This window comes from Pristiophorus japonicus, chromosome 20 (assembly GCF_044704955.1).
Source record: "Pristiophorus japonicus isolate sPriJap1 chromosome 20, sPriJap1.hap1, whole genome shotgun sequence".
NCBI lineage: Eukaryota > Metazoa > Chordata > Chondrichthyes > Pristiophoridae > Pristiophorus > Pristiophorus japonicus.
Genome location: NC_091996.1, coordinates 20,599,628 through 20,616,262, shown reverse-complemented (window position 1 = coordinate 20,616,262; position 16,635 = coordinate 20,599,628). Strand labels below are relative to the sequence as shown.

At 44.9% G+C, this 16,635-nt stretch overlaps 1 protein-coding gene across 4 annotated transcripts in view; it reads right to left on the bottom strand.

The window, feature by feature from the left end:
* Window positions 1-11,969: 11,969 nt before the first annotated feature.
* LOC139232426 (ras-related protein Rab-14) overlaps window positions 11,970-16,635 on the bottom strand; it is a 52,132-nt gene continuing 47,466 nt past the window's right edge. For all 4 annotated transcript variants that reach the window (XM_070862584.1, XM_070862583.1, XM_070862587.1 and 1 more), the window contains 2 exons: window positions 15,400-15,430; window positions 11,970-14,350 (listed from right to left, as the gene is read on the bottom strand). In XM_070862584.1, the coding sequence (XP_070718685.1) occupies window positions 14,173-14,350; window positions 15,400-15,430 (209 nt within the window). In that variant the 3' untranslated portion in view covers window positions 11,970-14,172. The remainder of the gene's footprint in view (window positions 14,351-15,399; window positions 15,431-16,635) is intronic.

Sequence of the window (16,635 nt, the reverse complement as noted above, 5' to 3'; positions counted from 1 at the left end):
CAGTAGTGTGAGATACATGACAGAGACCATCAATGCCGCTTCAAACACTATGCGTGCAAAGGCTGTGGAATAATGGGACACCTCCAGTGATTGTGCAGACGAGCTGCAAACCCTGCAAACCATCATGTTGCAGAGGAAGACCGATCCATGGTGGATCAAACTGAACTAGAGTGAACTAGAGACTCAAACCGAGGAGGCAGAAGTGTACGGGGTACACACCTTCATCACGAAATGTCCACCGATCATGTTAAAAGTCGAACTGAACGGGATTCCAGTATCTATGGAATTGGACATGGGTGCGAGCCAGTCCACCATGAGCAAAAAGGCCTTCAACAGGCTGTGGTGCAACAAGGCACACAGGCCCAAGCTGAGCCCCATTCATACCAAGCTGAGAACTTACACTAAAGAGCTGATCCCTGTAATTGGCAGTGCCGCAGTGAAAAGTCTCCTATGATGGAGCAGTGCACGAAGTCCCACTACGGATTGTACCAGGAGATGGCCCTGCACTGTTCAGCAGAAGCTGGCTGGAACTGGGACGACATCCGAGCGCTTTCGTCCATCGACGACGCCTCATGTGCCCAGGTTCTGAACAAGTTTCCGTCGTTGTTTGAACCAGGCATCGGAAGTTTCTCGGGGGCGAAGGTGAAGATCCACTTGATTCCCGGTACACGACCCATCCACCACAAGGCATGGGTGGTGCCATATATGATGCGAGAGAAAGTGGAGATTGAACTAGACTGGCTGCAACGAGAGGGCATCATCACACCGGTGGAGTTCAATGAGTGGGCCAGTCCGATTGTTCCGGTTCTCAAGGGCGATGGCATGGTCATAATTTGTGGGGACTATAAAGTAATGATTATCCGTTTTTCGCTGCAGGACAAGTACCCGCTACCCAAGGCAGACGACCAATTTGCGACGCTGGCAGGAGTGGGGTCGTTCACCAAGTTGGACCTGACCTTGGCCTACGTGATGCAGGAGCTGGCGGAATCTACGAAAGGCCTCACCTGCATCAACATGCACAAAGGTCTGTTCATCTACAATAGATGCCCGTTTGGAATTCGATCGGCCGTGGTTATTTTTCAAAGGAACATGGAGAGTCTGCTAAAGTCGGTTCCGCGCACCGTGGTTTTCCAGGACGACATATTGATCACAGGTCGGGACACCATTGAACACTTGAAGAACCTGGAAGAGGTTCTAAGTCGGCTAGATCGTGTGGGACTCAGGTTGAAACGCTCGAAGTGTGTTTTCCTGGTGCCAGAGGTCGAGTTCTTAGGGAGAAGAATCGCAGCAGACGGCATCAGACCCACCGACTCCAAGACGGAGGCCATCAAGAGTGCGCCGAGACCACAGAACGTAACGGAGCTGCGGTCGTTTCTGGGACTCCTCAATTATTTTGGTAATTTCCTACCCGGGTTAAGCACCTTGCTAGAACCTCTCCACATGTTGCTACGCAAGGGAGATGACTGGGTATGGGGTAAATCACAAGAGACAGCTTTTGAGAAAGCCCAAAATCTGTTACGGTCCAACAAACTGCTTGTCTTGTATGATACATGTAAACGTTTAGTACTAGCTTGCGATGCGTCTTCGTACGGGGTCGGGTGTGTGTTACAACAAGCTAACGAATCGGGAACATTGCAACCGGTCGCTTATGCGTCCAGGAGCTGGACCAAGGCCGAAAGGGCCTACAGCATGATTGAAAAAGAAGCTCTGGCATGCGTATACCGGGTAAAAAAAATGCACCAGTATCTGCTTGGGCTTAAGTTCGAGTTAGAAACTGACTATAATCTGCTCATATCGCTATTCTCAGAGAGCAAAGGTATCAATACCAATGTCTCTGCTCGCATCCAAAGATGGGCGCTCATGCTGTCTGCATATAACTATGTAATTCACCACAGGCCAGGCACAGAGAACTGTGCTTGATGCTCTCAGTCGGCTACCATTGCCCACCACGGGGTGGAAATGGCACAGCCTGCAGACTTGCTCTTGGTGATGGATGCATTTGAAAACTAAAAGTCACCCGTTACGGCCCGCCAGATCAGGACCTAGACCAGCCAGGATCCTGGTAAAAAAAACTGTGTCCTTCATGGGAGCTGGTCCAGCGTCCCAGTGGAGGTGCAAGAGATCAAGCCGTTCCAGCAGCGTAAAGACGAAATGTCCATACAGGCGGACTGTCTTTTGTGGGATAATCACGCGGTTTTGCCTAAGAAAGGCAGGGAAATGTTCATATGCGACCTACACAGTACCCACCCAGGCATAGTAATGATGAAAGCTATAGCCAGAGCCCATGTGTGGTGGCCCGGCATCGACTCAGATTTGGAGTCTTGCGTGCGCCAATGCAACACTTGCTCCCAACTGAGCAATGCACCCAGGGAGACACCGCTAAGTTTGTGGTCATGGCCCTCCAAACCGTGGTCCAGGATCCACATTGACTTCACTGGCCCATTCCTAGGCAAAATGTTTTTGGTTGTTGTGGATGCTTATTCAAAATGGATTGAATGTGTGATAATGTCTGTAAGCACGTCCATGGCCACCATCGGAAACCTACGAGCCATGTTTGCCACGCACGGCCTGCCTGATGTCCTTGTCAGCGACAACGTGCTGTGTTTCACCAGCACTGAATTCAAGGAATTCATTACCTGAAATGGGATCAGGCACGTCACATCTGCCCCGTTCAAGCCCACATTCAACAGCCAGGCAGAACGGGCAGTCCAAACCATCAAGCAAAGCTTGAAACGCGTGTCGGAAGGCTCCCTGCAGACCCGCCTGTCCCGAGTCCTGCTCAGCTACCGCACCAGACCCCACTCGCTCACCGGGGTTCCCCAGCTGAGCTGCTCATGAAAAGGGTGCTCAAAACAAGGCTCTCTCTAGTCCACCCTGATCTCTAGGATCATGTCGAAGGCAGGTGCCATCAAAAAAGCATGTACCATGATCGTGCAAATTTGTCACGCGATATTGAAGTCAATGACCCTGTATTTGTACTCAACTATGGACATGGTCCCAAATGGCTTGTTGGCACCGTCATAGCCAAAGAAGGGAGTAGGGTGTTTCAGGTCAAACTCGCAAATGGACTAACTTACAGAAAGCATTTGGATCAAACCAAACTGCGATTAACAGATTGCCATGAGCAACCTGAAGAGGACACCGCCAACTTCGACCCTCCGACACACACACAAGTGGCAACCAGCATCACGGCTGACCATGAAGCTGAACTCATCATCCCCAGCAGCCCAGCGAAGGCCCAACCAACTCACCTGCACTTGTACTGAGACTATCGACTCAGGGAGCGGAAAGCCCCAGATCGTCTCGCCCTGTAAATAAGTGTATTATTGACTTTGGGAGGGAGTGATGTTATGTATGCAACACTATGTAACCAGCATTCTACTGCCACCAGAGAGCGTATCTGTTGGGAGTCCCAAGGGATCCCAGCATCCCTTGGGAGCCCCAAGGGATCCCAGGATCCCTTGGGAGCACTGTATATAAGCAGACCTCCCATGCTGTACCAACACTCTGGAGTTAGAATAAAGAGACTAAGGTCACACTTACTCACGTCCACAGTACTCAGTCACATTGCTTTATTCAAGACATAACATCTAGTATCTAGAAGGGCAAGGGCAGCAGGCATATGGGAACACCACCATCTCCACGCTCCCCTCCAAGTCAGACATATTCCTGACTTGGAAACACATTGCCGTTCCTTCTTTGTCAGTGGGTCAAAATTATAAGAATATAAGAAATAGGAGCAGGAGTAGGCCATTTGGTCCCTCGAGCCTGCTCCGCCATTTAATAAGATCATAGACTCGGCTCCACTTCCCTGCCGGCTTCCCATAACCCTTTATTCCCTTATCGCTCAAAAATCTGTCTATCTCTGCCTTAAATATATTCAATGACCCAGCCTCCACAGCTCTCTGGGGCAGAGAATTCCACAGCCTTACAACCTTCTGAGAGAAGAAATTCCTCCTCATCTGTTTTAAATGAGCGGCCCCTTATTCTGAGACGATGTCCCCTAGTTTTAGTTTCCCCTATGAGTGGAAATATCCTCTCTGCATCCACCTTGTTGAGCCCCCTCATTATCTTATGGAACTCGCTCCTGAACAGCACTGTGTGAGTACCTTCAACACATGGACTGAAGAAGGCAGCTCACCAGCACCTTCTCAAGGTCAATTAGACATGGGTAATAAATGCTGGCTTTGCAAGCACTGCCCACATCCCATGAATGAATTTAAAAAAAAATAGTACGCAGTGTAGGTAGGGCTGGGAAGATTGCCAATCAGATCAGGTTACAGGCAGGATCAGGCTTCCGAAACAATAAACAAATTTAGCTTTTATTGGATTTGTGTTCAATAGCTGCTAGCCATACAAATGGGGGAGTTCAAGATTGACAGTAACTGCACAGATTGTGCAAAGGACTAATGGGAAGGACATGGATCAATACCTGGAATTTCTTCCAACTGGTTAAGAATAAATTTCATTGTTAAATGACCCAACCTGTTTTTTTTTTGGGGAGGGATGTTACACTTTTATGGCTTTTTAATACCAGATGGCTTTTTGACCAAATGACCTATTTGCTCCCAGGGCTTTTATATAGAATTTACAGCACAGAAACAGACTATTCAGCCCAACAGGTCTGTGCTGGACAGGTTTAAGCTCCACATGAGCCTTCTCACACCTTCCTTCATCTCATCCGACATCAACATATCCTTCTATTCCTTTCTCCCTCATGTACTTATCTCGCATCCCTTTAAATGCATCTACACTATTCACCTCAACCATTCCATGGGTAGCAAGTTCCACATTCTAATCCCTCTCCGGGAAAATAACTTTCTCCTAAATTCCTGATTAGATGTATTCATAACTATCTTATATTTATGGCCCCCCATTTGGACTCCCCCACAAGTGGAAACATCTACTCTATCAAACCCTTCATTATTTTAACAGACCCCTATCAGGTCCCCTCTCAGTCTTATTTTTTCTAGAGAAAAGACCCTAACCAGTTCAGTCTTTTCTGATAGCTGAACCCTTTCAGTTCTGGTATCATCCTTGTAAATCTTTATTGCACTTTCTTCACTGTTTTTGTATCCTTTTTGTAATATTGGGACCAGCACTGTGTACAGTACTGCAAGTGTGGTCTAACCAAGGTTCTATATAAGTTTATCACTTCTCTGCTTTTGAGATCTGTTCCTCTAGAAATGAATCCCAATGCTTTGTTTGCATTTTTTATGGCTTTGTCAACCTGCATTGGTACTTGTTGTGTATGCAATAACTGTTAGACTGAGTACTGTTTAACTCCCAAAAGGTATGACCTTGGCTCTGCTTTATTAAGGCCCAAAGTGACAAAATGGCTGGCCTTTTATACTTGGGCTGCACACACGTGCGTACAGCCCAATAGCCTCCAACAGTGACGCCAGCTAGTGGCTAGTGATTCCAAAAGTACATACACGACAGTATTTTTAATGATTTATGAATCTGTACCCCCGGATCCCTTTGCACTTCTATCCAATTTAGACTCTTAATTTCCGAGGAGTAATAGGGCTCCTTATTCCTCCTACCAAAATGCACCACCTCACACTTACCTATATTGAAATTAATGTCATTTGCACACCCATTCTGCAAAATTAGTCTGAAAGTGCATGACTGAAAGCTTGGTGCGGATGTGACTGGTCTCACGACTCATCTCTCAACCGCAGCTCTGACGAACTGTGTGGGTGGAAGACTAGGTATTCATCATTCTTATACTGTTTTGCAGCCGGTTAGCATTCCAATGTCTGAAATATGCTTAAAGATGTTCTTAGTATGCATGAACTGATCAAATAATTACCAGTTTCACATGAGCACTAATTTTGACCAGTCTATTGTTCCTGTAGCTTGCAGTCATGTGAAAGTTCAGCGACACCCCGCTCCATCTTCTCCAATACTGACTATCTTAGCACGAGCGGGGCCCCAGTGCTTGCCCTCAGCCGGGAACTAATACCTGGAGAGCAAAGCATTCCCTCAAGTTTCTTACTCTCCAAACATCGGCTCCCTCATCATCTCTCCTAAAGACGCTGCTCAGCTTACGGTTCACATCCAACCGTAGGCAACTAGACCCATAAATTAAAGCCTGGCCTCCAGTCGTCTTGGATTCCCTTGCCACAGGGCCAAGACCTCGCTCTGCTAAGCCCGTGTGGTAGCTGGTGTCCAACGGCCACCCCACATTAAAAGAACTCGGGCACAGGCGTCTTCCACACTTCAAAATGAAGTTCAGGACCTGGAATGGCAGGACCCTCATGGACAATCCCAACAGCGACAGACGGGAACGTCGCACTGCCATCATTGCCCGGGAACTCAGGCGCTGTGACATTGACATCGCCACCCTAATTCAGACCTAGCGGGCAGGGGAAGGCCAGCTCAAAGAGCAAGGTGGTGGTTACACCACCTTCTGGAAAGGCAAACCAGAAGAACGCCGCTTCCATGGAGTTGGCTTTGCCATCAAGAATGAACTGGTGGGACGTCTCAGAGACTCCCCTTGCGGGATAAGCAAACGCTCCATGACTCGTTGGCTCACTCTAGCCTGGAACCAGTGCGCTATGGTCATCAGCGCGTACACCCCAACACTGGACGCTGCAGATGAGACCAAAGAGGGATTCTACTCCAGCCTCGAACAATCCCTGTCCCGAGTCACAATGAGCAACAAGCTGATCCTCCAACATCAGGGTCGGAAAGGACACAGACCTCTGGGGAGGTGTGATCGGCAGAAAGGGGGTAGGGAAAACCAACTCCAGTGGTACCCTGCTCTCGACAAAATGCCTAGAACAGGACCTTGTCATTACCAACACCTCCATCCCTAGCATGCTACCCGTCACCGTCTCAGTACAACCCCAGCCCACCACAAGGTAGAAAAGGCCATCCGTCAGCTGAAGAAAATATCAGGGGCAGATGGAATTCCTGCTGAGGCACTAAAGCATGGCGCAGAAGCACTATTAGCACAAATGCATAACCTCATCTCTCATCTGGAAGGAGGAGAGCATGGCAGATCTCAGAGATGCCGTAATCGTGACCATCTTCAAGAAAGGGGACATGTTCGACTGCAGTAACTACAGAGGAATCTCCCTGTCAGCCACAGGGAAAGACATTGCAAGAATCCTCCTCAATCGTCTTCTCCTTGTGGCTGAAGAGCTCCTCCCAGAGTCGCAATGCGGATTCTGTCCACTAAGGGGTAGAACGGACATGATCTTCATGGCGCGACAACTGCAAGAATAATGCAAGGAACAGCACCAACCCCTTGTACATGGCTGCCTTTGACCTCAAATGGATCCTGACCAATGGATCCACCACAGACCGAATCCACACCCGGACCGGCGTCAAGCAAGGCTGCATCATCACACCAATGCTCTTCTCGATCTTCCTTGCGGCAATGCTTCATCTCACCCTCAGCAAGCTCCCCGCTGAAGTGGAACTAAACTATAGAACCAATGGGAACCTGTTCAACCATCGCCGCCTCCAGGCTAGATCCAAAGTCATTGCATCCTCGGTCATTGAACTACAGTACGCAGACAACGCTTGTGTCTGCGTACACTGAGGCCAAACTCCAAACCATAGTCAACACCGTCACCGAGACATACAAAAGCATGGGTCTTACACTAAACACCTGTAAGAGAAAGGTCCTCCACCAACCTGACCCCGCCACACAGCACTGCCACCCCAGTCATCAAAATCCACGGCGAGGCCTTGGACAATGTGGACCATTTTCCATACCTCGGAAGCTTATTGTCAGCAAGGGCTGACATTGATGACTAGGTCAACACCACCTCTAATGCGCCAGTGCAGCCTTTGGTCACCTGAGGAAGCGTGTTTGAAGATCAGGACCTCAAATCTGGCACCAAGCTTATGGTCTATAGGGCAGTTGTGATAACCACCCTTCTATATGCCTCAGAGATGTGGACTATATACACACAACAGACATCTCAGAACGCTGGAGAAGTACCAACACCGCTGCCTTTGCAAGATCCAGCAAATCCATTGGGAGGACAGACACACCATCAAGTGTTCTTGCTCAAGCCAACATCCACAACATCAAAGCACTGACCACATTCGATCAGCTTCGTTGGGCAGGCCACATCATCCGCAAGCCCGAGGGGAGACTCCCAAAGCAAGCGCTCTATGTGGAGCTTCGGCAAGCGAGCCCCAGGTGGGCAGAGGAAATGCTTCAAGAACACCCTCAAAGCCTCCTCGATAAAGTGCAAGATCCCCCCCAGGCACCTGGGAATCTCTGGCCCAAGACCGCCCGAAGTGGAGGAAGAACACCCGGGAGGGCGCTGAGCACGTCGAGTCACATCGCAGAGAGCAAGCAGAAACCAAGCGTAGACAGCGGAGAGAGCATGCGTCAACCCAGGCTCCCCATCCACCCTTTCCTTCAACCACTGTCTCCACCTGTGACAGAGACTGTAGGTCCCATATTGGACTCTTCAGTCAGCTGAGAATTCACTTTTAGAGTGGAAGCAAGTCATCCTTGACTCCGAGGAACTGCCTGTGATGGCGAAAGTTTAGGCAGCATTGACCAGAAGGCACATCACAGACAAGCCCAATCCTGTCCCCACCCTACAATCACACACAGTTCTAAGTTTTTAGAAAAAGGGAAGGGTGTGACTCACTGTCGAACCTGCTCCCTGTGGCAAGAAAACCAGGTAGCTCTCATCTACAGATAGTATACAAACTACCAAACATGCAATGGAGAAAAATCCATAACTGGACAAGTATAGGCAGGGAAAGCAAAGCGCACACCATAGCAGGAATCACAATAAAAGGATACCCGAATAGGTATATGTGTTGGAAGGCTGAAGTTATCACAGGGATTTGTGCTAGCTTTGTGCTCTTTAAAATGATTAAAAGGGCATTTTCTGTGAATGAGGAATAAAAAAGACAATGTAAAGCTGGAGAGAGCTTACTTCTTGACCCAGTTGGGAATGAAAATTCAATACAGGTACATAAGCTTCAAAAGGTTTCAATGAATAACGGAGCAAAAATCCTGATTATAGAAATCATAGAATCGTTACAGCACAGGCGGCTATTCGGCCCGTCAAGCCTGTGTCAGCTCTCTGCAAGAGCACTTCAGCTCGTCCCAATCTTCCACCCCTTCTCCGTAGTCCTGCAATGTTTTTTTTCCTTCAGGTACTTATCCAATTCCCTTTTGAAAGTCACAACTAAATCTGCCTCCACCATCCTTTCAGGCAGTGCATTCCAGATCCTAACCAGTCACTGCTTAAAGTGTGTTACCTTTGGATCATCTGCCAATCCTCTGGTTCTCGAACATTTTCTCTATCTAGACCCCTCGTGATAGAGTTCAGCCATGAACTCATTGAATGGCGGTGCAGGCTCGAAGGGCCGAATGGCCTACTCCTGCACCTATTTTTTATGTTTTTATGAACACCTCGAGGAACTATGAGCAATATTGCTCACTGTTAAACCTTGATAAATGTATGCTTAGGTCAGTTATTAGGATATTCTTAGAGTGCATAGAACTTTCAAATTAAAAGTGCAGTTCAAGATCCATCAGATTACAAATACAGTAACTTTGTATTTAAATAACTAGATATTTTGCAAATGAGATTGTGCCAGTACTAAACTCCAATGCAAAAGGTCTTGCATTTGATTCCTGGTTAATCAGTTTCAGTCAGAGCACTGGGAATGCTACTACACTTGCATCTGTAATGCAGCAAAACTTCCCACACCACGAGAGAGAAGTAGATGACGATAAATTAGGCAAGATAACCCAGAGCATAGGTGAAGCAGCAAGGATGAAGAGCCATTTGAAGTTAGGAAGAGTTTAGTTTAGGAGCTCGAACAGGGCCGGGACCGTTGGAGGTTCTTCCAACTATGGCAAAATGTGACAGTGGGGAAAAGATTAAATTTAATAAAGGGAAGAGTTTAGTGAGGGGGCCGCAGTTGGAGAGAACAAGGGTGTACGCTGACTATTTACAAGAGTGAAATAAGTGTTCTTGGACAAGGGAGATGATTTGAAGCTCAGCATCAAACAGAACATTGAGCTTTTGTAGCCTCAGGTTCAAGGATAGAATGAAGTCAGTCAGTGTCAATGGTAGTTTTTAGCAGGAGCTGAACAGAATGCTTTTGGAGTTGCTAATGTTAAGATGGAAAAAGGTCTTGCTTATCCAAAACTTGATGTCAGACAAGTAATTGGACAGAGTTGTGGAAAGGTAGAGCAGGTGTTAATGTAAATACATCAGCTGACTCCATGCCTATGGATAAGATCACCAAAGGAGAAACATGTAAGCTAGGACAGGGCCAAGGATGGATCCCTAGAGCACACCAAAGGTGTACGTGCAGGACAAGGAAAAACCATTAACAGATATGCTGGATCCATAAAAGTGGAAGCAGGCAGGGACAGTCCCACAGAAATATCATTGAAATTCCACAAATACATCAAGGAGTTGGTGACTTTGACCAGGAATTTAAACAGTGGCAAGGAGATGCAAACCAAGCCGAGTAACAACAATGCGTTCAAGTACCCGAGAAGGGTTTAGTGAGGGAGCCGCAGTTGGAGAGAATTGAGTCAAGGGTGTACGCTGACTATTTACAAGAGTGAAATAGAGTCTGTACAAAACAAGCAGTTTACATTAGTAAGTACTGAGACAAGGAAAGTTAATTGTGCAGCAAGAATTTGGTTTGGGAGGATCATATGGAAGAAGTGAGCCATCACCACCGCTAGTGACCTCCACTGTCTCTAAATTGTCAGACTGCTTGTCCAACATCCAGTACTGGATGAGCAGAAAGACCGAAGCCATTGTCTTCATTCAGCGCCACAAACTCTGATCCTTAGCCACCAACTGCATCCCTCTTCCTGGCAACTGAGACCGAATCTGACTGCTTACAAACTTGGTGTCGTATTTGACCCAAAGGTGAGCTTCCTACCACATATACTTGCCATCACAAAGACTGCCTATTTCTACCTCTGGAACAGCACTCAACACAATCCCTGCCTTAGCTCATCTGCTGCAGAAACCCTCATCCATTCCTTTGCTACCTCTAGACTGGACTATTCCAACACACTCCTGGCCAAGCACCCATCTTCTACCCTCCTAAACTTAAGGTCATCCAAAACTCTGCTACTCGTGTCCTAACTCGCACCAAGTCCCACAGACCCATCACCCCTGTGCTTGCTGACCTACATTGGCTCCTGGTTAAGCAATGCCTCAATTTTAAAATGCTCATCCCAGTTTTCAAATTCCTCTATGGCTTTGCCCCTCCCCAACTCTAATCTCCTCCAGCCCCACAACCAAGATGTCTGCACTCCTCCAATTCTCTAGCACCCCTGATTTTAATTGCTCCACCATTGCTTTCTGTGCCCTCAGCTAAGAAGACACTGCACTCTGGAATTCCCTCCCTAAAAACACCTCCACCTTTCTTCTTGTAATGCTCCTCAAAACCTACCTCTTTGACCAAGCTGTCGGTCATCTGCTCCAATATCTCTATGTAGCTTGGTGTCAAATTATGTTTTGGAACATTCCAGTGAAGGCTTTGGGACATTTTACTACGTTAAAGCCATTATATAAATAAAATTTGGTGTTGTATCAGCTATGGTTTGAATTCCTGACAGTTATCCAGGAATCTATGAAAATCAGGAGCAAAATAGCACTGGCCCAATGTTGGTTATCTTGGTCAAGAATGCCTAGTGACTATGAATAATCGGCTAGAGGGGGCACCGGTTATAGAACCATACCACATTTGGAGGTGCAACCATTAGGAGAAAATAAAATAAAATGCTACGAATGCAGTGTTTCACAAGCTTCAAGACCACCCGTCTTACAGGAAGTTCTTGTTGCTGTATTTAACTTTTTTTTAAAAACTGAAGAGTGAAGTCTGCATCCCGCTTTGCTCCGGCCTCTTATTGTAGCATAAAAAAAATTCAATGTTTGAAATTTGTCCAAGCTGATACTTTATGAAAAGTTTCTTCAAAAAAGTAAAAGGCAACTCAGATGGGTTTGCCAACTTCCATCATTTATTCCACAAATCCCAAATTCAGTGCCATTTGGCTACAACGCAACCTGGCATGAATGGTTTCTTTTCCAAGTACTTAAGTATACACTGCATTGCCAGGGCACTGCACACATCTAGCTCCTTATGTCACATTAAGGAATGTCAATTAACAACTGTTTAGAGGCAGGAGGATCATATGTAGTTACATTCTTAAAAAGAGTACAAGGACAAATTAACTAGATACAGGTACTTTATTTACAAATATTCAGATTAATAGCATTTTGTTCCATCAAATGAAAGGTACAGCAGTTCAAAGTAATTTTCTTCGTCACAGATATAAACAAGACCTACTGTAAGCTGTTCAGGAGTAGTTCAGATCTCATACCACCTAATAACTAAAGCAAACTTTAGCAAATTTAGAATGAAACACCTTGCCAAATCCCTGCGTGTTGTCTCTGCAGGCTGTGGTCCCTGGGCAACAACTCACTAAAGCAAAGGCTTAAACATTGTAACCAAGACAAGAGACTCCTAACTATATTGCCTTTGACAATACTCCCATATACTCAACAAAAAGGCTCACATTCTTAAAATTAATAGCAAGACACTACAAACAAGGGACAGTGCACAAATGGACAGAATTTCCAATATATTGCAGATTCCAGTTTTGGCCTTCCTACAGCATTTCTGTACAGGATCCCATTTTTCTACAAGGGTGTGAGGATTTTCAACTGCGTGTCCATATTATGGGGGATTTGAACATTATTCTTAATTTCTTGATAGAAATAATGCTTAAATAGTACAGACTCATTTTATACACAAACTGAAGATGTAAAGCATCAATCAGCATTTTAACCACAATTATGCCACCCGGGGCAAACGTGCTGAACCACTATTTGAAATTTAAACTACTTTCATCCCTTGAAATAAAGTTAGGTCAGAATCACCTTCCCCGAAGTGTTTAATACAATGAACAACATTTTTTTTTAAATAAAACAACTCTCCCTTAAAGTCTGCTTTTTTTTTTTTAAATGGAATTTGGCTATCCAGTTCATCAAGGACAATTGCACCTAAATGCGTTGAGTAAAAAAAGCACATGTATGCATTCATTCACCCAGTTTGTTTTTGAATGATGTAAGGCAGTAAACACAGCCATAAATGCAAGACATCTACAGAGAACAATTACACGGTCGATTGCACAACAACAGGATTATTAACGGTAGAGATTTTCCACAGTGCAATGATGGAACAAGACGACAAGAGAATACGAAACTCAACTAGTGTTAAAGTACTGCTTGTTTTCTTTTTAAAATGTGATTATATCCACTCTGTGCTTAAAGGGGCAACATGGTCACTTGGATTGTACTGTACAAACTGGCACCTTAGTGCCAGTAATCAATTTGTTTCTTCATTAAAATCATATACACAGATGTATTTAAATGTTAGTTCAGTTCCTTCAAATTTTATACATATTTACGTATGTTAATAAATGTAAAGAATAAAATGACAAAAAGCACACTAAAGCCTTCTTTTGCGTCGTAAGAGGGAAAGATGAGTAATAGCCATTTCCCTGTGCAAGGTTAAGACAAGAGCTGGAATTAGAACCCCATGAAAACATGTAACTGGGTGGGGAACTCATGAACAGCAACAAGCACACTCTACATGTTAGACACCCTATCCGGTTTGAGTTGGATGTCAGTTCACAGTCAAAGAACTTCTCAGTAACTTTGAACATCATAGACAACAGTTGTATGGCAGAACAGAAGGATTTTTACTGTACAACATTTTTTTTGAATGAACAGCAAGGTTATGTCTATAGCCCCGTCCCTGTGAGGAGGAGGAGGAGGGAAGTGGAGAATGGAATTAGGCAATGTCAGCGTGACGTTTAGCCAACAGGGGCACTGAAATCAGATCACAGATTGAGGGATGATGATGATGAGGAACTACCACAAGAACGAGTAAGAAAATATTTCAATTCTAAATTCCATGCAGGAAAGGTTTTATTACTCTACTCATTTTCCTTGTAACCTGATAAACATCTATGGTGGTTTAGCGAAGAGCCATTTATCATCGTGTTAAACTGTTGTCACAGCAGCAAAATTTATCCTGTCAGATTATCAGCAGACAAGGAGGCAGCTAGAAATACTGCTTTGACAAAGACACAAGAGAAAGATGTGAAAGGTCAAGAGGTTGGCTGGCTGAAGATCACTAGCAGCCGCAGCCTTCTCTCTGGGGTTGGGGTTCACTGATTAATCGGCCGCCTTGAGGAGCAGAGGGTTTGTGCTGTACTCCAGATTCAGCAGCATTGAGATCCAGGCTACCATCCTGTATGTTCTGGTAGATTTTCTTGGCAGCCTCCAGGAATGCGTCCTCAACATTCTCACCTCTAGGAACAAAAGGAAGTGAGTCATTTTTATTTATTGTAGCTTAATTAAAAATATATATTCAATGCTAATATGAGCCCCGATTGAAAACATGGCCTAGACATATTTATACATTTAATCATCATCATCATCATCATCATAGGCAGTCCCTCAAATCGAGGATGACTTGCCTCCACATCAAAAAGTTCACAGGTGTTTCAATGAAGGACCTAAAATTCCAGGTCGGAACTAAATCTTGAAGGGTGGAAGATGCCTGGCCGTGGATTTATTTTTAAAAAAACGTGGGGTGACCGTTGCACACCAGCCACCACACGGGCTTGACAGAGCTAGGCCTTGGTCCTGTAGCAAAGATTAACCAAGATGACTGGAGACCTGCTCTGCTGCACGGACCTAGTGCGCACACATATCGCAGTGTGGGCTGGCTCGTGCTGCCCCTGGGCCCTCACCCCTTATGGGCCTCAAACTCACGCCGCTCCTGCCCATGGCTCCAATCAATATACATTTATACATTCCTTTCCCCGACATGAATGGAACAGACAATTTAAGATCAACAGAATCACTGCTCACTTTTTTTCTCCCACGTTGGGGAGGACTTTAGGTTCTTCGCAGGTTTTTCAGTGAAAAATATTCACTCTGCAGAGTCACTTCTGTATAGTTACTTGCTGAGTTTACAACACCAGCCCAAATATTTTTCACTGAAAAACCTGCGAAGAACCTAAAATCTTCCCCAACGTGGAAAGAAAAATGAGCGGTGATTCTGATGATCATAAATTGTCTGTTCAATTCATGTCAGGGAAAGGAATGCATCAATACAACTCAGCTTGGAAAAAAAAATCTCAATACAATGAGATTCGCTTTAAATGAAGTCAAAAAAAATGACAGCTGTGTTATACCACAGTTTAAGACAGGAACAGCAGCAGGAAAACCACACTTAAAAGTCAGTCGTTTTCATCAAAGCCTTACACTCCGATTCATGAATTTGAAGTAGAACTATTCAAAGACCCATGAACTAAGTTTATTTTTGGTGATTGATGTCGAGAAGCACACTTACGTCTTTGCACTTGCTTCAAGGAATAGCAGACCTGTCGCAAAATAAAGCAAAAAAAAAAAAACTTTAGAAGCAGCAGAAATTCTATTTACAAGATTTCAGAGGTTAAAAATTAAACTTCACGGGTTACAAAGACCACAGATCAAATTCAACCAATGCATCTAAAATCCCACAATTACATTTTAAGCAACATTATTCTTAAACATCCATTGCCATCTTGTTATAAAGAATGATTCTACTCTACAATACTGATCAGAGGCCTGCCGTCGTGGGGGGTGTTGGGATGAGGGAGGGGGAAGAAAGATAGGAGGAGGAGGGTAGGGAAGAAGCAGGTGTCTCATTTAAAACTGAGATGAGGAGGAATTTCTTCTCTGAGAGCTGCCTCAGAGCTGTGGAAGCTGGGACACTGAATAAATTTAAGACAGACAATTTCTTAACAGATAAGGGGTATGGAGCGGGCAGTGAAGTGGACCCAAGTACATGATCGGATCAGCCATGAGCGTATTAAATGGCAGAGCAGGCTCAAGGGGCTCTTATTTCTTATGTTCTTATTATTCAACTTTAGTGGATTCAGGAGTGAAATGTAGATCCAATTTCCAAGTTGTATTGTTATTCCTTTTGGAAAAGAATGCAAGATAGCATTCCATGTTGTAACAACATTGCACCAAAGTTGAAACCAGTGGTAAAGTGGTGGTCTTGCTCTCTATGACAGCAGTTCTTCACCCCACCCACAACACATTTGCAAGTGGACCAACTCATGATGGTACAGTGAAGATTAGCCACACCAACAGCAATACAAGACAAACTGTACAGGTCATTCAATGATACCAATCAGATTTTCAACCTAAACTTCGCCAACATCAAAAGAACCATTTTAGTCTCACTTTAAAAAAAATCAGCTAAGCAATGGAACCATTTACAGCCATAAAGAATCACCATTATTTAAAAATACACTTGATAGTTGGACTTGAAGAAAAATTGTAGGAAGAATTTATACTAAAACAGTTTTAATATTTGAGGTGCATACAGGGAGCTTCTGGTCTTTATGTAAACAGCATTATAGCTGTGAGGGGACTTGTACAATGAGGATTTACAGTTTTGAACAGTCATGTTATTAACTATTGCCTACACAAAAGCACCCAGTTAATAAGACAGACTTACTTATCTTAATTAGTAAATGGGTTTATAATAGGTAATGACAGCTGCTTTCCAATTATTAGTGTGTGTGTGTGTGTGTGT